Consider the following 22,861-nt stretch of genomic DNA (forward strand, 5'->3'; position numbering starts at 1 on the left):
GCTGCAGGACGATGGCTGTGACCTCTAGTCAGGGAGGTAGACACAGGCCAGGAGGGACTAGACCTTGCCTACCTGGAAGCCAGGAAAGAAAGCAAGTAGTAACACAGCCTTGGCCTAAAGAGATCAAGTAGGGTGCAAACACAAGAGACCAACAGTGGAAGGCAAAACATTACAATTTGTCTGGCTCCTTGCCCCCTACTTCTCTAATCCCCATAACAGGTCCCAGGTAACACATGCCTCTGGGTTTGGGACTGCCCCAAAGTTGAACCTCTCCTCATCTCAGAAGGCCACCAGGGAGCCCCAGGGTAATGGCTGTCTTCACAGTCTGGCATTTTTGCCACTAGCCTCACTCTGACCTTGAACATGCAGCCCCCCAAAAACTAGGTTCCTCACCTAGTTCCTTGAAGCCAGGCTACCTCCCTTGAACCCCAGTTCCTCACTAACTTAGATTCCTGCTTTATCTTCCAGTTCCATCCAGGGATTAGAAATCCTTCCTGGTGCACCGAGCCCCTCAAAGGCTGGCCCAAATCACGCAGCCCTAAGTCCCATAGCCAGGATTCAAACCCAGTTACCTAGGACTTCAGATACTCAACAAATGCGGCTGAAAAACCATACAGAACTTAATGAAAAAATATAAAGTGTCTTTTGCATGAGGCACCTGGAGACACTTCATATGGGCCCAAATGATCCAAACGGGTCCAAAATACATAAGGAGAAAGAAAAACTGTCATCTTCCCATCTCGTGTTCTGGTTACCTCAGTGGGAGGAGTTGGCAGGACCCCTCTCAGAGTAAGATGCTAGCGAGCCCTGTGACTAGGGACAGGCTTCGAGAAGCCAATGGGTGTAGCTGAAGAGCGAACTTGTCCTGACACCTGAGTGTGGTAATGCTGGGGATGACTCTTTGGCAGCTTCATCCACCAACCACATCTGACCATGCCTACAAAGACTGGGTGCTGACAAGTCTTTCCAACCCAAGAGAAATGGACAGGCCCTGATAAATTCCACAGGTGCCACAGAAAGATCCCTCTTCTAGTCAAGGAGATGAGGTGTGAGCTACTGTTTCCTGACAATTTCAAGGGTTCCAGAGAAGCCCTCTAGACTGATGCCTCCCAGGAAAGAAAAGGGGAGCTGCCCTAAGCACAATATAGCTACCCAGACTTCCTATATCAGTTGGTACACCACCTTCATGAAGGATCAGACATCTTGCTGGAAGTTTTGAATCAGACTCCCAAGTGTACAAGAGGCTCTCCATAGAACAATGAAGACAGATGGAGCTGTTTTAAGGGAGGAAAATTTTTCTTTGTGCTTTGAAGACAAGAGCAAAGCTTTTTTTTTTTTTTTTTAAGATTTTTTTATTTATTTGAGAGAGAGACTGAGAGAAAGAGCATGAGGGGGGGGAGGGTCGGGAGGGTCAGAGGGAGAAGCAGACCCCCTGCCGAGCAGGGAGCCCGACGCGGGACTCGATCCAGGGACTCCAGGATCATGACCTCAGCCGAAGGCAGTTGCTTAACCAACTGAGCCACCCAGGCGCCCAAGAGCAAAGCTTTTTAAAAAATGTAACCTATCCAGACGTTTCCTTGGTTTCTTTCCCATTCGTTCAGGGGACATCCAAGGACACTTTCTATATCCCAGCCACTATGCTGGCACTGGGGATACAAAGAACAACAAAGTATCATGAGACCCAAATAATTCAAAATATAGAGGATGACAGCGAAGTTAACTGCGATGAGATGGGTTCCATAATAGAGACCCGTACAAGATGCCTGGCGAACACAGAGGAGGGACTCACTAACACTGTGGGGTGAGGTCAAGAAAGCTTCACTTTTACCTACATCATGAAAGATTTCCTAGATGGAAAAGGATGGGAAAAGGAAGGGAAGGCCATCCGGCTAGAAGAAATAGCACAACAAATGCATGGAAATGTGCAAGCAAATGGTAAAACAACTCAGAGAAGCTGGGAAGGAGATGATGAGTAAGGGAAGAGCAGTAGACAAAGGTGAAGAGGTGGGAGGGGCTAGATCTTACAGACCTCACTAAAAGGTTTGGACAGTATCCTATGGATTTAGAAACCACCAAATAACCTTAGCCAGGGAAGGGCATGTTCAGGTATCAGTAAGAAATCGCCAATAACAAGGAGAATAAATTTGAGACAAGATTGGAGGCTATTCTATTGGCCAGGGTCTGAGGGCCTGGCACTAAGGTGGTAGGCAGTGAACTTAAAGAGAATGCCCAGCCAGCAACTACTTGGATGTAGGTGGTGTGGAAGGGAGGATAGCCAAGGAGGAAGGATGGTGTTTATGTTTCTAGCTTGAGCTAGAATGATAATAAAATTAACTTATATCAAGAACATTAGATGGAGGAGGTGGGAATAGAGAGAGGGAGGAGGGAACCTGAGTGGGGAAGTGGTTGGCTCGCTCTGGGGCATGCAAATATGAGGAGCCTGTGGAGTTTTCCCACGGAGGAATATGGCAGGCAGGAGGGTCTAGAGGACTGAAGCCTGGGCTGCATTTAGATATGAGGATTCATAAAGACACGTGGCCTTTGAGAAAAGGCAAGTTGCTTGGGGAGAATGCATAGGGAGACAAAGGAAGGAGTTAAAGGATGGATCTTTGAGAACCATTATGAATTAGGGGAGAGGAAGCCAAGGGAGAAGCCCAAGAAAAAGCTTCTAGAGAAATAGAAAAACTAGGGAGAGTACAGGAGTTTCACAGGTTCCTAGTGGAGAGAATAAGGAGGAGGAACTACCAGCCATTCCAACTGCTACCGAGAAGGCAGTTTGATGAGGGTGGATGCATGTGCAGTGGATTTGACAACTAGTAAGTCTTTCCTGTGGAACTGCAGGGGGGCAGACGCCTGACTAGGGTGGAGTAAGAGGGGAATGAGAGAGAAAACGGAAACAGCAAGGGCAGATCATTCTTTTAAACACTTGGCTCTAAAGGAGAGAAAGAGGGTGGTAGCTAGAAATCTAGAGGTGATCAGGGAGGGAATGATTTTGTTCTTGCTGTTTTGTTTTAAACAAGTATGAGCAAGTGTATGTGAGACAGGGAGCTCCAGGATACAGGACAAAAAGGATGACACTCCTCAAGGCTCATGAGGACATAGGAAGGGATGGCATTCTAGAGCGCATGTGGGGAGTACAGCCTTATTTATGTAGGAGTAAAGCCAGATCCACTGAAATAAGAAAGGAGGAGGTAAAATGTTGATGCTCCTAAGTATGAAAGACAGCGGGGTAGAGGAAGATCAGAGAGACTTCGCACCCAGTGTCCTCTATTCTCATGATGATGCCAGAGGAGGAAAAATTGAGGGGGTTGAATGTGGTGGGTTGGGGCTCAAGGAGCACAACAGTGAATACTAGAAGAGTTGAAACTTGACAAGAGATATTTCAAAGAATTAATGACTAAGATAGGGTCCTGCCCTTAAGGAGCTTACATCCATGTAGCCAGACCAAATGAGGCAGTTCCTACAGTAAATAATAAATCACAAAGAAATAATTCCTACAGTAAAGATAAATGTCCAAGACTTGCAATGCCAAGATCGGAAACCCAACTTGGGGAGCTTTTTTCTCTGGAGCTTGGAGAGGTAACTACCTGCCCTGGGGTGGGGTGTCAGATCTCCTCACAGACCTAAAACATTAAGAACAGAGAGATCTTTAAACAATCAAAAGGTCCTAAAAGACAAAAACAAAAACATGTATGTTGGAAGAAGGCTTCAGAGATAAGTCTTTTCTTCCACATGGACAGTTAAGTGATGAAATGAGGGAAAAGAACAATGAAAAAGAGGACCGAAATCTAGCCCACCAACTCTCATGCCTTGCTAAGGGGAATATATATACATCAGCACAACCTGAAGAAAGAACAGTTTGGCAACATCTAGGAAAAAATGTTTTAAATAACAGATCTATCAAAAGATTGAAAAACAAGCTAAATGCTCATCAGTAGCAGACTCGTTAAATCACTGCAATACATCCATAGAATAGAATACTTTTGTGGCCATTGAAAGAATGGAGTAGCTCTATTCATATTGGCATGTGAAGATCTCCAAAATATATGGTTAGATGATGACAGTAAGGTGTGGCACTGTGAGTACAGCATGCTGCAGTACAGAAGGGGCAAATACATGTAACTCCTTCTATGTTTATTAGTGTAGAGAATATTCCAGAGCGATGCTTGTGAAACTAGAAACAATGACTGCCTCTGGGAGGAAAATTTATTTTTCACTGTATGTTTTCTCTGTAACTTTTGACTTGTGTACCATGCATACCTATTACCTATTAAAAGGCACAGTATTTCCCCAAAAATAGCCTCTCATTTTACAAATATATCACATTGTATCTTGAGATAACCAAAAAAAGTCAAACAGCTGTTGGCTGACTTTTTCAATGATGCAAATAATTTAATAAACATTCCTAAAGAGCACGGCATGCTTTCATATTTGGGGATCACTTTGATCTTTAAGAAGATAAGGAAATACTTTCCTAAAGGGCATTACAGCATGAGCATACCAAAAAGAGTCAGAAGGCTCTTTTAATTTTAAAATTTGAGCTAACCAAGTTTTGTGTGTGGGCATAATTCAAACAAAGCTCTTTTGTTGCATTCCTGACCACAAACAAGGAAGCTCAACTGTGTGGGATGGGTAGGCTGATGGAACTGGAGCTAACAAGTGACATGATGTCCTTCTTAGATGATTGTGCCCTAACACTGATTCAGGAATGCAGAGCATATTTCTGAGAAATCTATAATCAAGTTCAGGTATTGCAAGCTGTATTCACCGATCACCTACTATGTGAATTCTACCTTGATGAATTCTAGTTGGAGTTCTGAGAGGTCACAGATGGCCACAGGAGTTTATAATCTTGTTGGGGAGCCTTAGATGCAAGAAAAAGTATTAAACAGAATCATTATTTATAGATTCAAAAAATATTTCAGTGCCTGCTGAGTGCCAAGCCCATTGTAGACACTTGGTGTGTGTTTTCTCACTCTTTGTACTGTCTTTATGTTACAGGGCAATTAATGAGAAAATGAAGTAAATAAGAAAAACTAAGCAACTTGGGACACCTGGGTGGCTCAGTTGGTTAAGTGTCTGCCTTTGGCTTAGATCATGATCCCAGGATCCTAGGATGGAGTCCCGCATCGGGCTCCCTGCTCAGCAGGGAGTCTGCTTCTCCCCCTCTGCCTGCCTCTCTACCTACTTGTGCTCTGTGTCAAATAAATAAATAAAATCTTAAAAAAAAACAAAAACAAAAAACTAAGCAACTTGTCCACAGTCACAAGGGTGGTGAGGGGCAGAGCTGGTATTAAACTCACACATTTGTCCCCAGAGCCTGCGCTCTTAACATCTAAGCAAAAAGGTCTGCTGGGCAGAGTAGAGAGACAGACAATAAGCAAATAGAACTGTATGAAAATATCCTGTATAAGAGTTCCGAAAGCAATAAAACTGGGTACTGTGAGAGTGTGACTGAGGGTGTCTGCTTTTGGATCAGGAACAGCCTCTTTGAGAATGACATTTGAACCAAGATCTAAATGATGAGAGTCAACTATGCAAGAGAGGGGGGCAGAATATTTAGCATGGATGTGTGACCGGAGTGAAGAGCAGACGGCAGGAGAAGTCATCAGATCATACTGGGCCATGTGGATCTAAAGGGATTTGGGATATAAGCATCAAACAACTCACATGCTGCTCACGGTCAAGAACAGGGTCTGAAGTTGGCCAAATGGCCTAGAGGTAGAGCGGGACTTCACATGACCTCAAAGGATTGGTATGCTTAGTGGGATAAATGGAGAAGGTGAGAGCCTTAACTCGGAACATAAAAAATTCTAAGAGCTAGAGTTCATTTTTTCGTTGATGCTGTGCTTTGACAAGCTGTTATGACTGACACTTTGTGTCGACTCTTCTGGGCGCACCAACATGCTAAAACCATGCCAGTTATCACCTGGACATGAGTTGAATATGTAAGAATACAAAGTAGACTACCAGCACTATCAAATAAAACATCCCATTTTCTAATATGCTCACTAACCTACCTACCTGCCCATCCATCGTCTGTTTAGTGCACGATAAGCTTTAACAGATGACCAAGTCCAATTTAACAAGGTTCTGGTCTTAACCACCCCCCCCCCAAAAAACCCCAATATATCAATATATTCTGCAAATTAGGTCTATTTGAATTAATGTGTCATGGATTTGGGTCGAGGGGTCTTCCTAATATACTCACTGAGCACCATGTGCTTGGACCAGGGTAAAGCAGGTTTCCTAAGTTTCTTTTTGTGTGTCACTGCTATTTTTCCCCATCTGTTTTTAAAATTATAAAGTACTTCAAACATATTCATATAAAGAACACCCATGTACTCATCACCAAAATTAATCAAGTCTTAATATTTTCCCATTTATTTCAGGTGTTCTTTTGAATAGGTAATTAATTCATATAGTTTAAAATAAAAAAAGATCAAAGCCACTGAGAAGTCTTACTCCACGATTCCCAGCCTGCACTCCCCATATCTCTTCAGGACTTAGTTTCCTTGTGCCATTTTTTCCTTTTGGCTGCCTCATATTCCCTTCTGTGCATATATCATATTTATTTAACCAGACCCTTTCTGTAGATATTTTGATTTCCAGTCTTTTGCTATTACAAATAATGCTTCAGTGAATAACCACGCCCACACACTGTTTTCTATCTATGCTGACATATCACGGCAGAAATTCCCAGTAGAATTGTTGGATCAAAATTGGCACTTGCGGTTTTGCTAGTAAATGCTAAATTGCCCCTTTCACGTAACTTTAAAGAGGAAGCAAACTCAATATGAACAATTAAATGTCACTGTACAAGTACTTGGGGGGGGGAGATTATATCTGTAGTGTGGTAGAACAGATGATAGGAACAACAATGCCCTTTTAGGCATTTCCTGTTTACAGGACAATGATAGGCCCCAAATACTGATGACAAAAATATTTAGCAATTGAAAACGATGACCAGGGGAGCCTTGGTGGCTCAGATGGTTCAGCATCTGCCTTCGGCTCAGGTCATGATCCCAGGGTCCTGGGATCGAGCCCCGCGTCGGGCTCCCTGCTCAGCAGAGAGCCTGCTTCTCCCTCTGTCATTCCCTCCACTTGTGCTCTGGCGCTATCTCTCTGTCAAATAAATAGATAAAATCTTAAAAAAAAAGAAAAGAAAAGAAAAACGATGACCAAGCCAAGCAAACTGAGCTGTACTCATAACATTGTTTCATTCCATAGATCCAGATGGCACTCTCTGCAATAAAAATTACCCTATATTGAGATCAGTTTTCTACATGTTCACAGGAGAAAAGCTGTCAAAATTTTTAAAGAGTTGAAAAAGCCTATCTTCCAAAATACAAAAAAAAAAAAAAAGAAGAAAAAAAATAAAGGTGGTAATTGTGCATTCACACACTGTTGTCAAAGACATTGTTTTTGTTGTTTTTTTTTTTAAGATTTTATTTATTTATTTGACAGAGAGAGGCACAGCGAGAGAGGGAACACAAGCAGGGGGAGTGGGAGAGGGAGAAGCAGGCTCCCCGCCGAACAGGGAGCCCGTTGCAGGACTCGATCCCTGGATCCTAGGATCATGACCTGAGCCGAAGGCAGACGCTTAACGACTGAGCCACCCAGGCGCCCCAAAGACATTGTTTTTGAGAAATCCTTTACCCCCCTTAAAGCACCCTTAGCCTCCAGTTTCTAGGACTACAGGCCCTTCAAGGTTGTATTTCAGACTTTTCGGATTCACAGAAAAATCCAAGCAAAATTTTCTAAGGCTTTTATAATTGCCTCACTAACATCTGTGTCTTAAACAAGTGGTTCAGTGGGTAGAAAGGTATGCATTAGGTAATATAACCCCAGAGCAACACAATCCTTTCTGGAAAGAGAAGTTCTTTTTAAATGTCACATCCTGATAATATGCCCTGGGGACTTCTGGCTGTGACAACGGAATCACACACAAGTAAGAGTGAAGTGTGCTAACTGACCGACAGAAGCCTCTAACATCTAAAATTTGCAGAAAAGATGAAAAACCTTTTGGTTTAGGAAACCTGCTTTACCCTGGTCCAAGCACATCTAGTAAGATGCTTTATCCCACTCCTTACACCTATCCCAACATTCTTTCACTACTGGTTTATCTCTTCCCCACTCTCTATTCTGACATGTTTTTGAAAAGATTTAAATTTTAAAAAAAAATTTTTTTTTAAAGATTTTATTTATTTATTCATGAGAGACAGAGAGAGAGAGAGAGGCAGAGGGAGAAGCAGGCTCCCAAGGAGCAGGAAGCCCGATGCAGGACTTGATCCCAGGACCCTGAGATCATGACCTGAGCCGAAGGCAGACGCTCAACCATCTGAGCCACCCAGGCGCCCCAAAAAGATTTAAATTTTATCGATGACAAAAGAAGACTATTATCGTAAAGAAGAGGGACTGGCAATGGGGGTGGGTGATGGTGTTGAAATGTCTTTCTCTCAATAGCCCTCTCTTTCTACCCTCCTCCTCTCAACTCTGAGGAATCAGAATAGTCAACTCTCCTTCCCATACTTCAACGTGTGCAAATAAGCCACGGCAGAAGTTGATGCAAACACCGTAACAGCTCCGATCTGTAATAGCATTCATTTTGTCTTTCACTGACTTTCAAAATTCAATTACCATGGAATAGCCTAAGTTCTAATTATCAATAATTTATTCTTCTCAAATCTCAATTTGCGATCAGACATTTGTTGGAGGAAGGAAGGAGGGACTGGCTCTTACCGATTTCTTCAGATAGCAGATATTATGATTTTAGAATTTTCTTCTCTACCTCTCTGTGCCATAGAATATGTAGCTAGAGCTCAGATAAATCATTTCCATGCTGGTTTGTTTTTATCTTCCACACAGACACCCACAAACATACTCATGGATCTCAGAGAGTGTCAGATAGTTGCAGAGAACCAGAAATATTGTGTGTGCCCCTGAATTACTGCCACCTGTAAGGAGAAGTTGCTTGAGGTCTCTGCCAGAGGACTCTTGTTGGATAAATCAGAAGCAGTTCAGCAGGGCGCAATAAAAGGTGTGCATGGCTCTTCCCCTCCACCCAGTGGGCTGCAGGGCTGAGAGGCAGGAGGGGAAGGGTACGCTACCACTAGCTGGACACACTCCTCCTCCTTTGTGTATAAACCCACAAGATCGTCCTCTGGAGTTTAAAGGAGTCCAAATACCAACTAAGGTATTTCAAAATTAAGCTAATTTTTATATAATGCAAAAGTATAAATTTTTTAAAGATTTTATTTATTTATTTGACAGAGGGAGAGAGAGAGAGCACAAGCAGGGGGAGCGGCAGGGAGAAGGAGAGGGAGAAGCAGACTCCCCGCCGAGCAGGGAGCCCGATGAGGGGCTCAATCCCAAGTCCCTGGGATCATGACCTGAGCCGAAGGCAGACACTTAACCGACTGAGCCACACAGGTGCCCCCCAAAGTATAAATCGAATTTCATTTGCCAAAACAAGTGAAGAAAGTTTTTTTGTTTCTTTTTTGTTTGTTTTTTGTGAGGCAAAAGCCTTACCTTTTGGAAGTTACTTTTTTCCAAATACTATTCCATTAAACAAAAACAAATAGATGGCCCCCAAACCTCTAACACTAAAGAAACTGAATTCTTTTTGGGGGTAAGTATGATGCATTGCATTGTTTTTCTCTTCTCTAATTCACTTTCTTGTCATTTCAAGAACGAGGCCACAAATAAGCAATTAAAGACAACAAGAAAACAAAGGAAAGGACAGAAAGAATTCATTTTAGGGAAAAATCTTCAACAGTGGTCAAAAGAATCTACATTTTAGAATCGTACCAGAAAGGGATTGTTCACTAAACGAACGCTTTTAAATATTATAGAAACCTGAATGAAAAGAAGACAGGCTGAAAGCTTTCGGAATACTTGCTCCAGCCCCTCAGTGCCTACCCTACCAATATCTTCATAATAAATTTTACAACAGGAGTTTGACTACCACGACTCACATAACCTGACACTGGTGGGGGAGAAAATAATACAACTCCGAAGAATGCTTCTCTCTTATTCACTTTCAAGTGAAAGAATGCCAAATAAAACTTGAAAAACCAGCCTTGTGATCCCTCTCTCTCTGTGTTCTATAATATAAGCAGTTCATATTTTCTTTTTTTTACCTTTTACATGGTATAAAAGCAAGATGAATTCCCGTAGTAATAAATATTTAAATCACCTTGAGATCTAGAACATTACCATGACTGCCACATCCTCTTTTCCATATGCCACAGGTTCTTTTAAGTAATAGTATCCCTAGAAACAAGCATTGGCATTAAGCATAGCTCTGAACAAAAACCTTGAATCAGGATTATGTAAGAATAAAAGCTGATTCAGGGGCGCCTGGGTGGCTCAGTCGGTTAAGCGTCTGCCTTCGGCTCAGGTCATGATCCCAGGGTCCTGGGATCCAGCCCGTGTCAGGTTCCCTGCTCAGTGGGGAGCCTGCTTCTCCCTCCGCCCCTCCCCCTGCTCATTATCTCTCTTCTTTCTCTCAAATAAATAAATAAGATCTTAAAACAAAAAAGAATAAAAGCTGATTCAAATGATTGTGAATAGGGAAAAGATAAGCATTTACACCTGCAACTGTGATGGACTTACATAATGTACGATTGGCAATCTCAATAAACTCTTCATTTAAATTCAAAGTTCAATGAGAAGACCACACCTTGTCTTTAAAACTGAGAATATATTCACAGGTTCCTTCTCTTCAAACAAGTGTTGGCAATGAGAATAGAGAAGAACTTGGCTTTTAGTACACAGATAATCATTCCTTGTGAGAAACCGAAATAGTTAACTGTGGAATTCCCCAGGGAAATGGCGGGGCGGGGGGGGGGGAGCAAAACCATGAAGTGCACGACACAAAGCAACTGCTAATCTGAATAAGATAAAAGCCACTCCAAATATGCACATTATAAGAAATACGGTGACTATATACAGAGGAGAGAGAATGAGTGAAAATTCCCAAGCAGAAATACTAACAGTACTGAATTACGTGAGTGCTCAAATAAAAAGAATTTTCAATGACAATTTAGAAAAACAGGCTTAAACTAAACATGTGGTCCTTTTTCGTTATAAAGACATACAGCACAACATCAAAAAGACACCTGTGAAAGGCTTCGCAGTCGTGAGTCCAGCAAAGAAAATGCTAAAGCTCATTCCCACATAGTAATGAACTCACCTGGTGGCAAATAGAAGCATCCTAGATAACAGCCCTCTGGCCAACTGCATGTCATATTCAGGGTTGGGATAAAAAGCCATTTCGCCCTATTCCTGCTCTCTCCTCTTCCCAACGATCCTCTGTGCCTCCTGTCAGACAGCCTGAGCCGCCCTGAACTCACCAAGCATGCAGCTGCGTGGGACTTTCATTCCCAGTCACCTCTGCAAATTGGCCAATTCAAATTCAATTCCTGCCAAATCCGAGTGAAGAAGAGAAGGTGACCCTTAGTAACTCTTCCTGAGAAGATGAGCATCTTAGACAAGAGCACGCAGCTTGGAAATGCTAGAATTCCATTTTTGGGGCAGGAGGAGGAGAAAAGCAAGCAAAACCATCTGCTGATAAAATGCATCAAACTGGAATCAGGAAGTTTCCTTGAATGATCTCTGCCAAACCCGCTCCCTCCTCCACATGCAAAAATGCCACTGTCCGCAAAAGCGTGTGTTAACTGCTTTAAGCTTCCCACAGTTTGGGAGGCTACGGAAGCCAGGGTCGAAATCAACATCCACTAAACCTCCTAAGGCACACTGCCCTGTGAAAGCTAAGTCAGTGGCACCGGGACAAAACTCACTGCCAAGGAAGTACAAAGTGCCTGGTGAACCAGCCTCACTGCTCAATGGAGAATGAATTAGGGGTCAAAACCTGAGCTCCTATTAGGACTTGTCTTGACTTATTTTACAGAGCCCAGACCACCATGTGGCAAATGCTTAGTAAGCAGATGAGAGAGTTATTGTAAGGATGGTGGTGACTGGTTGGGGAAGGGCTGAGAAGTTTCTGGGGGGGAAGCGCTAGCTCAGGAAATCTTGAGTTTTAAGTTGGAACATTTTGTTTCCTTTTCCAACCCCCTGAACAACCCTGGCCTAGGCCTGACAGATTTTATGGAGACGTTTCTGTTAAGGTGAGTGAGATCACAGGATTCCTACTGACAAGTAAGAGAGCATTCAGGGGTCTAAGCAGGAAGGGAAGGATGGGATTGGATCTGCGAGCATATTAAGCCCTGGGCCACCAAGAGTTTCTCTCTTTAAACCTGGTTTCTTGGCTGGTCCCGGTCTACACCTAGGGGGATGGGGTTTCTGGCTTTAACTCTTTCATTTTTCTTATACATAAATGAGAAAATCCCTCCTGGCTATTTTCTCTACAAAAAAGGAACTATCTATAACTATGACCCAGGGCACTTGGAATTGGCTCATGAGGTGGCACTTTTCAATTCCAAAATCTGTGACCTGTCACGAATTAGATTTGCTCAACGCCCACTACTAACCTCCCACCTCAACAACGGGAAGACTCCTAAGAAGCTGATAAGCATGTCACTTCTGCTCCACGTGGAAGACCAGGACATCAGCACCTTACCCCTTTCCATAATTCAAGACAGGATTTAGACCAGAGCCAGCCTGAAAGAGCTGCCAATGACCAAAACCGGAATAATGTAAGCGATAAAATAACAGTATCATGGATTACAAGCCACAGAATAAAATAAATGTGAAGGAGTCCTTACTGATATAAAACAGTTTAAATAAGTGGGGAAAGAGATGGCTCTTTCTTCCAGAAAAATTCCAATTAATAAATATAGAAGGAATGAAGGAAATACAGAGTCATCTTAGAATATTATAGTAATAAGTGTTACAGGGAATATATCCACCAATGGAGAAAGTCTGAGGAGAAACAAGGATATTTACATAGCCTCAAAATTATCTCCTCCAAGATATTTATCCATTACAAAGAGACAAATAATAACTGTACAGCAGAGAAACGTGGCCGACTTCACCTCAACCAAGTAATCAAGGTTGACATCACCAGGAATAAAACATACTGACATCATGTAATCCCTGACAGGACGTGCTTAGAAGGACACATCACTTCTGTGGTATTCTTGCCAAAAATGTAGAACTTCAATCTAACCATGAGGTAATATCAAACAAACCCAAATAAAAGGCATTCTACAAAATAACTGGCTCATACTCTTCCAATGTGTCAAGGTCAGAAAAGACCAGGAAAACCTGAGGAAATATCACAGATGAGAGGAAACTAAGGAAACATGACAAATACAACATGGAATCCTGGAACAAAAAAGGGACACTCGTAGGAGAAAAAAATGATAAAGTCTATAGTTTGTAAGTCTTAGCGTCTATAGTTAATAGCATTTCACCAATGCCAATTTCTTAGTTTTGCTATTTGGACTATGGTTATAAGAGATGTTAACTTTAGGAGAGCTACAATTATTTCAGAATAAAAAGTAAAAACCAAAATGGACAGGATTTAGGATTGGAGTGTAATTGGATGAGAACCACTCCAACTTCCAAGTTCAGTCCTACACCAGGGTACACTTGGGGTACAGAGATCTCTTCCTCTAGGAAAGAAACCAACTACTGCAGGGGCTTACAATAAATATAGTTGTGCAGTCAAGACACACATGTAAAATTCCTAGAGTATTTGGAGTTAAAGGGATATGAGTGGGAACAATGTCTGCAACATATAGGTCATGACTTTTTAAAAACACAATTGCTTGCCCATCTGCACCCTCCAGTCCCCCTTCACACAGAGCACCGTTGGCCAGGTTTGACCACGCTGGTGAGGGCAACCCCAGCTTGTTTTAAAGACAGTCTCTTCGTGGCTAGCTAGGACACCATCTGGGGATACAATTAGGTTCATTTGTCTTATGCAACTGCTAAAGGCTGCCTTATATGCCAAACTGTGGAAAGAGCCAAGATGTCCATCGACAGATGAATGGATAAAGAAGATGTGGTATATATACACAATGGAATATTATGCAGCCATCAAAAGGAATGAAATCTTGCTGTTTGCAACGACGTGGATGGAACTGGAGGGTATTATGCTGAGTGAAATAAGTCCATCAGAGAAAGACATGTATCATATGACCTCACTGATACGAGGAATTCTTAATCTCAGGAAACAAACTGAGGGTTGCTGGAGTGGGGGGCGGGTGGGAGGGTTGGGGTGGCTGGGTGATAGCCATTGGGGAGGGTAGGTGCTATGGTGAGCGCTGTGAATTGTATAAGACTGTTGAATCACAGACCTGTACCTCTGAAACAAATAATACATTATATGTTAAAAAAAAAAAAAAAAGAAGAAGAAGATAGCAGGTAGGGAAAAATGAAGGGGGGGAAATCAGAGGGAGAGATGAACCAAGAGGGACTATGGACTCTGAGAAACAAACTGAGGATTCTAGAGGGGAGGGGGTTTGGGGGATGGGTTAGCCCGGTGATGGGTATTAAAGAGGGCACGTGCTGAATGGAGCACTGGGTGCTATACGCAAACAATGAATCATGGAATGCTACAACAAAAACTAATGATGTAATGTATGGTGATTAACATAACATAATAAAAAAAAATACAAAAAAAAAAAGACTGCCTTATAAAATCTTCTCATTGTTTCAAGTTCAAACGCAGGTCTAGTGATTCCCGTGCTCAAGCAGGCGTTCACTTCATCTCTGCTCTTCCTGCCTGCATCACCCCACCTCACGGTCCCATGGTCAGCCCCAAGTGCCCCACTGGCAGCAACTTGGAAGTCACACCCTTTCCTCTTTCTCCTCCCTTCTCCCATCCTCATCTGCCTCCCAAATTCATCTCCCATCTTATCTCCTCCTTTGTCCCATCACCACTTGCTTGGTTCAATCCCGATCACTCTCTCCCCTGGCTGGCAACTGCAGTAACTCCTTCACCACAACTTTCTGGCCCTGTGGCACGCCAGCCTACACAGCCCAGTGGAGTCTTGCTGAACAGAAGGCTCTGGTTCTCTGCACCGTGATGACCCAAGGAGGCCGGAGGGCAGAGTGCTCAGGGCTCTGCTGCTTCAGGCTGGCTGCCTTGTAGCCAGAGCCCTCTGCCAATCTGACCTGTCCTCTGTCGGTACACTCAAACTTCTTTTGACTCTTTTTTTCAAATGAAATCTTACAGACAACTTTAAGGTCGACCCCGGATACAAGTGTTGTTTCATTATGAAAAACATAACAAATATGTTCATGTATATTTGCATATCCATAAACAGGGATAATTGTGTAAATCCAAATTTACAATGTTTATTTCTTCATAATGTAAGTCAACATGTCTGCAAGAAAGAGCCCGCAAACTGAAATCGGGATGATTGAGAACAACGATAAGCGGCACGTGTTGAGGGTTTACGATGTGCTGGGCACTGCCCTACGTGCTTTCTGTGTATTCAGTCTTTCAGCAGCCCCGGGATTAGTTGTTAAACTCGTTTTACAGATTATAACATGCCTACGGTTACACAGGAAGAGGCAGAATTGCCACATGAATCTAGGTGGTTTGCTTCCATGGACCCCATTCCCCACGGGTGGGCTCTGTGCTTAGTGCTTTGATTACCTTAGCTCGCTGAATTCCCAGGGTTTTACTAGGAAGTAGGTCGTAATGCTGATTGTCGAGGCAAGAGAGGGTGGCATCTGTGAGCTCAAACTGAATGTGAACCCACCGCCTCCTTGCTGAATACTGGGGTGGACATCACAGGACTGGCGTGGGGATTTGATGAAAAAGGCAAAGGCCTAGCACACCACCGAGTACGCAGGAGCATGGAGGAAGCACAGGGACGTGGCTGCGAATTGTTACTGGGCTAACTTCATAATCTCAGGACATTCCTCCATTTTAACAGATGACAAGAGAAGTTTTAAATGACTATCAGTTCAAAGATGAATTAATCTTACTGTACAATGTAACCCATTAGTCATTTCCAGAGTGTTTAAGACATTGGTTGGTCTATTGCTTTGAGTGTTTTTAATTACAGTCTTAAAAACAGTTGTGTTTTTAAAAAGAGATCTGAATCAAATGATTTGCGAGCCCCACCTCACCTCCCAGGAACTTTGGGGTTCTTCAGAACCTAGTCTGAAAACTGCCATGAATGTACTCTGAGCTTCTGTGGGACCTCCCTGTCCAGCCCCTCCTGACCTCGCTCCCTAGCCTGTCTCTTGACTCACAGTCTTGCTCCCCGTTCCCTTTTCCAGCAGTCGAGTCCCTTTTTCTGAACCACTCGGCACAGACCTCTGCGCCTCTTACCTGTGCTTCGGCCGATGCTTAGCCCCTCCTGACCACGCTGCTTTCCTGTGCTGGGGGTGGGAGGCCGGGTGCTCCGGGCTGGTGTCAGACGTGCCAGTGCCCGCAGGGCCCGGGTCTGCACACGCATCTCTGGCAGAAAGAGGAAAATGAGAAGCTGAGTGTGACGGTGTTCAAGGGCAGGGGCACAAATGAATCAACAAGCAAAATGTATGAAAATGAACCGTGGAGTTAGAGCAAAGCGGCAGAGCTAAGTGCACAGTTCCCAGCCTGCACCCACTGAAGCTCTCTGCCCCAAAGAAGGTGAATCCGCTCCTGAGGGTCTTCATCCTTTCCTATCTCCATCTCTGTGAAGCAAGAAAATGTACTTCCCAGTCTCCAAACACCAGGTTTTCCAACCAAGGGGGAAGAAAGAGACACTATAATGAAGGTGAACTCCCCCTATAATTCAGCCTCCGTCGGTAAGCGAGAAATTGGACTCACTGAAGCAAGTGGTCAGACCTAGTCCCTGAAACCCAGCCCCTACTGCCTCCCTTCTCAATTTCATTATTAGCACAGTGACCCCCAAGTGGAGCAGCCCTCCTTTGTTCGGCAGGTGGCCGCGCAGAGGAACGTGCCAACTCCTGAGCCTGAGCTATTTCAGATTGTCTAGATTCCACTGTGCTGGGGGCGAGCCTTTTATGTGTGCATTTAAACCCACCCCTCCCCACCCCTGGTCCCGAACACCATTCCCTTGACTCTTTTCCTCCACACTCCCAGGCAGTCAGAAGATTTTAAGCCCTGCGTGGCCAACGTGTTCTGCCGTGACAACAGGTGCATTTCTTCTCCTTAGGAGAATCTCCGCTCCCGAATTTCCACATGCCTGACTTTAAGGTCTCCTCTTGATCAGACGGTCGCCTGCATCAGGCTCTAAAGCAGGTTTGTTCATCATTCCACTTTGCTGCGTACCAGTGGTGTGTTTTCAGCATCTGTTTCTGAGGATCTTTCTGAGACTCTGAGAACCTACGCCCCCACACATGTCCTGAGAGCAGGAATCCGGAGAAGACGCAAATGTGTGCTCTTTCTCCTCTGCATGAGCCTCGGCTGAGAAGAGGTGGGATTATCAAACGGCTGCTCACTCCTTTTATTTCAGGTCATGGAGGGAGATGACCAGGGAGTTTCCATTTCTCAGATATGCTTCCATCACCCATTTCTGTACATTACTTTTCTCATCCAATTTAGGATTCCTGGCTTTTAATACAGTCAATATAAACCGAAGCTTGAAGTCTGAGGTTCTGTCACTTATGAACGAAAGACACTGGGAAAACTGCCCTCTGAGCCTCCGGCTCTGCATCGTAATGTAAAAATAAGACGGCATGCCACGGTTAGGAGCCTCTCTGAGCTGGAGTCCTGGCTCTTCCTGCTGATCAGCCCTGTGACACTGTCCTCTCTGTGCCCCAGTTCTCTCGTCTCTAAAATGGGTGTAAAAGAACACCCACACTTTTACAGAGCTATTGAGTCGCTTAACCTAATTCCGATGAAGCACTTAGAATAGAGCCTGGCACATATTCAGCACTCAGCAAATTAGCCAACATTACCATGCCTATCTTGCAAAGCTGCTGTAAGGTTTCTAGATGATGTCTATTAACTGTTTAGCATCCTGCCTACACATGGTATATGCCTAATTATTCTCATTATCATTTTACTGCAGAACCTCTATTTTAGAGCTTCTTCTAGCTAAGATGTTATACAAAATAGACACAACTAAAGAGACCTAATCTGTGCTGGAAGTAAGAGCAAGAAGAGCTCTGGCCAGGGGCGCCTGGGTGGCTCAGTCAGTTAGGTGTCTGCCTTCGGCTCAGGTCATGATCCCGGGGTCCTGGGATCGAGCCCCACATCGGGCTCTCTGCTCCGCGGGGAGCCTGCTTCTCCCTCTCCCTCTGCCTGCCGCTCCCCCTGCTTGTGCGCGCACTCTTTCTGTCAAATAAAATCTTTAAAAAAGAAAAGAACTCTGGCCAGAGAGTTAACATGTCAAAGCGTTTTGCAGAATTCATCATGTGGTCTCCAATTAGGATTACTCACACAACCCTCAGTGGCACCAAACCCTCTAGCTTAAACTGGGGCGGAAAGTAGATTCACAGGCATCTCACCATCAGATGTGCGAGTTTAAAGATTATATGAACCTAAGGAGCACGCCCAAGACCACCCATTGGTATAATCTGTTCTGCCAGCAAGCTTTCCTTTCTAGCTCTCCGCTAGCTCCTGATGTTGACTGCTACGGGCAAACAAAGACCAAGCCTGAACTTTCATAAAACCTTTGTGGCATTTAATAACTTCCTCATTTTTGGCCCAAACCACAATCGCTGGCTCTGTCCCTGCCACACAATAGCTAAGCCCTTTCCTCTTTCCTTGCCTACTCCCCCTTCCCGGGAGGCACAAAGGGATGGAAGGTCCAGGGGTACACTGTCCCACTGAAGGGCTGGCAGCAAGAGCAGACAAATGGGAAAAAGATGGAAGCACAAAGAACAGGAGATGATCTAAAAAAGGAGATGATCTCCTCTTTTTAAGGATTTTTAATACGTGATTCTTTGCAACCCTAGGAAAGCAGAGCACTGCTCTCCGTGGCCACACGTGGTCCTGTCACCTGACACCTCCAGGGGACCTGCTGAGGTTAGCACCTGCGTGTGAGGGTTTGTGGAACCCATGTGGCTTGTTGCTCACTGCAACCCCCAGGCTAAATCACAGCCCCGCCTCCCTGCTGATCTTCCCCTCCCCCCACCCTGGATGGGCTGGCACCCGAGTGGGCTCTCTGGCTATATCATACAAACTAGAACAAACTAGAAAAGAGGTTAGAGAGCGTGCAGGAAGAATCACCAGCACCTAGAACACAGCTTTTCTGCCTTTCTGGAATAATCTGGACAACAAATAACATTTAAAAACTTCATATGTTCTTTTTTTTTTTTAATTAATTTATTTATTTGAGAGAGAGAATGAGAGAGAGAGAGAGAGAGAGAGCACGAGAGGGGGGAGGGTCAGAGGGAGAAGCAGGCTCCCTGCCGAGCAGGGAGCCCGATGTGGGACTCGATCCCGGGACTCCAGGATCATGACCTGAGCTGAAGGCAGTCGCCCAACCAACTGAGCCACCCAGGCGCCCTTCATATGTTCTAATGAAAAAAAATTCTATAGTGAACCGAGGCATAAAATAATCCTGGAATGAGTGTTGGGAAGCCTATCACCTTGGAATCTTCACTTCACCCTTTCCTCCCCCCGCCAGTTATCTTATCTCACACTGAACTTGGGCTGTCTCTGGAATGCACATTGTCCCACCCCACCTGAGGTTACCTGGCTCACAACAGACTGGAACTGACAAAGCCTAGCACGTGCTTTGATCTCATCAGGAAGTGGTGCACCATTAGTGGTACCGTGGTTATCACTTGACCGGAACAGACTCCAAGTCTTTCCTACAGAAGGATCTGTATTGGGCGCCTGGGTGGCTCAGTTGGTTAAGCGTCTGCCTTCAGCTTGGGGTCGTGATCTCAGGGTCCTGGGATCGAGTCCCGCATCGGGCTCCCCGCTCAGTGGGGAGTCTGCTTCTCCCTCTGCCTGCAGCTTCCCCTGCTTCTGCTCTCTCTCTCTGACAAATAAATAAATAAAATCTTAAAAAAAAAAAAAAAAAGGATATATATGCTTTCCTATATATCATGAATTATTCTCATAACTTCTCTAAAGGCAAGAACTAATTCTTTTAGCCCCCTTTTCCAGATGAACAAGCCGAGACAGAGGAGTTGTATATCTTGGTTCAAACCACACATGGAATCAGACTCGCTTGGGATAAAAAAAAAAAAAAAACAATCACTGACAACCACTTCCTCTTCTTCCTTTCAGTTTAAAAGCTTCAAAAATGTTGAGGTTTATCTCACAAATTCTATAGGCCTTGGAATTACTAACCTAGATGTGGCCAGACTGGGTGGAGAATGGTGACTGTGGGGACATTAATTAAACATGTTACCAAATGAGCTAATTTTTACTTAAAAGATATTCCAAGGTACACTGTTTTACTTAAAAATACCCAAAGATACATTGCAGAAGCCTTGGAATCAATGAAACAAGTTCAAGTGAAAAATACAAACAGAAACCGAACAGCTCTCCAGCCTTATGGGGCTACTTCCAAGATCCCAAAAGGTACCATATTCTCCTGGCTTATCCGTACTTGTCCTGCAGGATTCGGTTTGGACATCATCTTCTCTGGGTGCAAGCTGGGGATGAGGTGCTGCGCTCCATGCTAGCTAAGCTGACTACAGATGTGCATTTCAAAGTGCAAGCCACACTGTCTTCTGACCACCTGCTTGCTGGCCTCTCTTCCGCGGCAGGCTCAGGCAAGCGAACCAGCTTGCCGCCTGGCACACAGACGTGCTTGATAATTATTTGTTAAATGAAACACTGCCAAATGTTCAACAGATCTGTAACATTTCTTCCCTCCTGTCTCCTTTTAGTTCACTTAACTCGCCGGGAAAGCTAACGAGAATTCCGGGGCACTGTTTTTATACTGCTTCCTGCTCTTCCCCAGTCTCGAGATGACAGATTACTGAGCGATGAAAGAGGACTCAAAGCAGACCAAAGAAGGTTTAGCAGGGGCTAAAAAAATAAATAAATGAAATAACTGTGATCCACAATCCCAATGTCATCTTTCTTCTCCAGTTAAGAAACAAGATATCCAGGGGTGCCTGGGTGGCTCAGTCGTTAAGCGTCTGCCTTCGGCTCAGGTCAGGATCCCAGGGTCCTGGGATTGAGCCCCGCATCGGGCTCCCTGCTCCACGGGAAGCCTGCTTCTCCCTCTCCCACTCCCCACTACTTGTGTTCCCTCTCTCACTGTGTCTCTCTCTGTCAAATAAATAAAATCTTAAAAAAAAAAAAAAGAAAGAAAGAAAGAAACAAGATATCCAGGCCAACCACCTACATTTCTATTTCCTATTTCCTCCACCCTCTCCCCCACCACCCCCAATATTCACCACTCTTGAATATACACTGGCTGCTTTACCATTTGGTATTTCTGAACTGACTTTCAGCCAATATTAGAAGAAAAAGTTCCCAATCGTTCTGTTCCTTGTGACGCTCTTGAACTGAACAAAAACTGGGGAATGCCTGGGGAGGCCGGAGTGAAAGCTGGGAGGAACTGAGCCAGGTCTTTTAAAGGATCTCTCCAGATCCCTTTAGATTCCTGGTTTCTGTGGACTTTAAACAGTTTTATTTTGTCTTGCAGTAGAGAGGCAAAGAACCGTATCTCCTTAGCATGGACTGTTACCACGTTAGGGACATGCTGGGTTTATCTGTAGAACAAGCAGTTTCTTCCTTTTTGTTGTGTTTTACCCAACAGGGAACAGCTTCCTCACTGGCCACTTCCACTCCTGCCCCCCTTCAATCCAGCATCTACCCAGCGGCCAGTGACACTTTTTAAAAAATGGAAATGGCTTATATCATTCTCTGGTAAAACTCTGTGTAGCTGCCCCCTGCACTTTGGACAAAATTCAAGTCCCTTCATTTGGTTGTTGAGGCCCAAGTGACTTGGCTTCTGGTCCTCCCTTCCATATCACCTTCCCGCTCTGTCCTGAGCTCCCCACCCCACCGAACTCTTCACCTGCACACACGCTGTTCCCTCTGCCTGGAACAGTCTTCCTCCCAATTCTTCACTTGGCTGGCTCCTCCTTAGCCTTCCGGTCCCAGGTCGAACATCAGAGGCCACCTCATCTACGGCCGAAGTCTCTTTCCAGGCACCTGGTCTTTTCCTTCATGGCACTAATGGCTGAATGGGATCATTCACCTGCACATGGTCTGTTCCTTCTACTGAAGAGCAAGCTCAGTGAGGTCTGGGCCCACGGCTGGCTTGCCCTCGGTTTTGCTTTTTAAACCACCATGCACCTAGAGCCTACCACGGTGAGTGGATCACAGTAGGCACATAACACACAGATTTGTTGAATGGATCATAGGAGACTATAAAGGGAATAATTGTGGGATACATCCAGAATGGAGTTCTCTGCCCATCAACTCTTGAAGGTATTTACCATACACGTTTTGGGGAAGGCGGGTCTCTCTTCTTTTCATTGTTTTCTCTATAAGACTGTCAGCCAATTTCTTTGTGAAAGTCCAATATTCGGTCCTTTTTGGTCCATCTCACTAGCAGTGGCCTTTTGTGGGGTAGAGAGGATCAGGGTTGGGGGACTGTGCCTGAGCCCTCCCACAAACAAACAGGTGGCAAAGCTCTGTGAAGTTTCGCTGCCTTATGTTTTGAACCAGCCAGAATGCTTTTTGAGATTAAGCAGACAGAAGTGCATTTATACAGGCCTGAGTTGGACCTCAGAGCCCTTTGGAGAAATTCCTTTGGATTTAGGCTAGATGCATGAGTGTACTCATTTTCATAATTTGCCTTATTAAAAGTCATGGTCTTGGTTTCCTATGTTTCTTCTTCTTGTCCTGTTCCATGTCCATCATGCATGAAGCTGGCCTATCATCTCTCTCCTGGTAGCAGGCTGAGTGTCATCGCCAGAGGCTTCCCACGGATCTCCCCTCGGTCTCTGGGAAGGGGAGAAAGCAAGCCTGGATTCTCGGCTCCTCCAGGGTCTGGAAGAACAT

The 22,861-nt window shown here is 44.5% G+C and overlaps 1 protein-coding gene across 1 annotated transcript in view; it reads right to left on the reverse strand.

The window, feature by feature from the left end:
* Positions 1-16,600, reverse strand: part of SHROOM3 (shroom family member 3) — a 59,941-nt gene extending 43,341 nt beyond the window's left edge. Inside the window, exons 1-2 of the mRNA XM_035005563.1 lie at positions 16,536-16,600; positions 16,259-16,387 (exon numbers count right to left, since the gene is read on the reverse strand). Coding sequence (XP_034861454.1) covers positions 16,259-16,387; positions 16,536-16,600 — 194 coding nt within the window. The remainder of the gene's footprint in view (positions 1-16,258; positions 16,388-16,535) is intronic.
* Positions 16,601-22,861: the final 6,261 nt, after the last annotated feature.

Source organism: Mirounga leonina, unplaced genomic scaffold (assembly GCF_011800145.1).
Source record: "Mirounga leonina isolate KUSES-001 unplaced genomic scaffold, KU_Mleo_1.0 Mir_129, whole genome shotgun sequence".
NCBI classification, from domain to species: Eukaryota; Metazoa; Chordata; class Mammalia; order Carnivora; family Phocidae; genus Mirounga; species Mirounga leonina.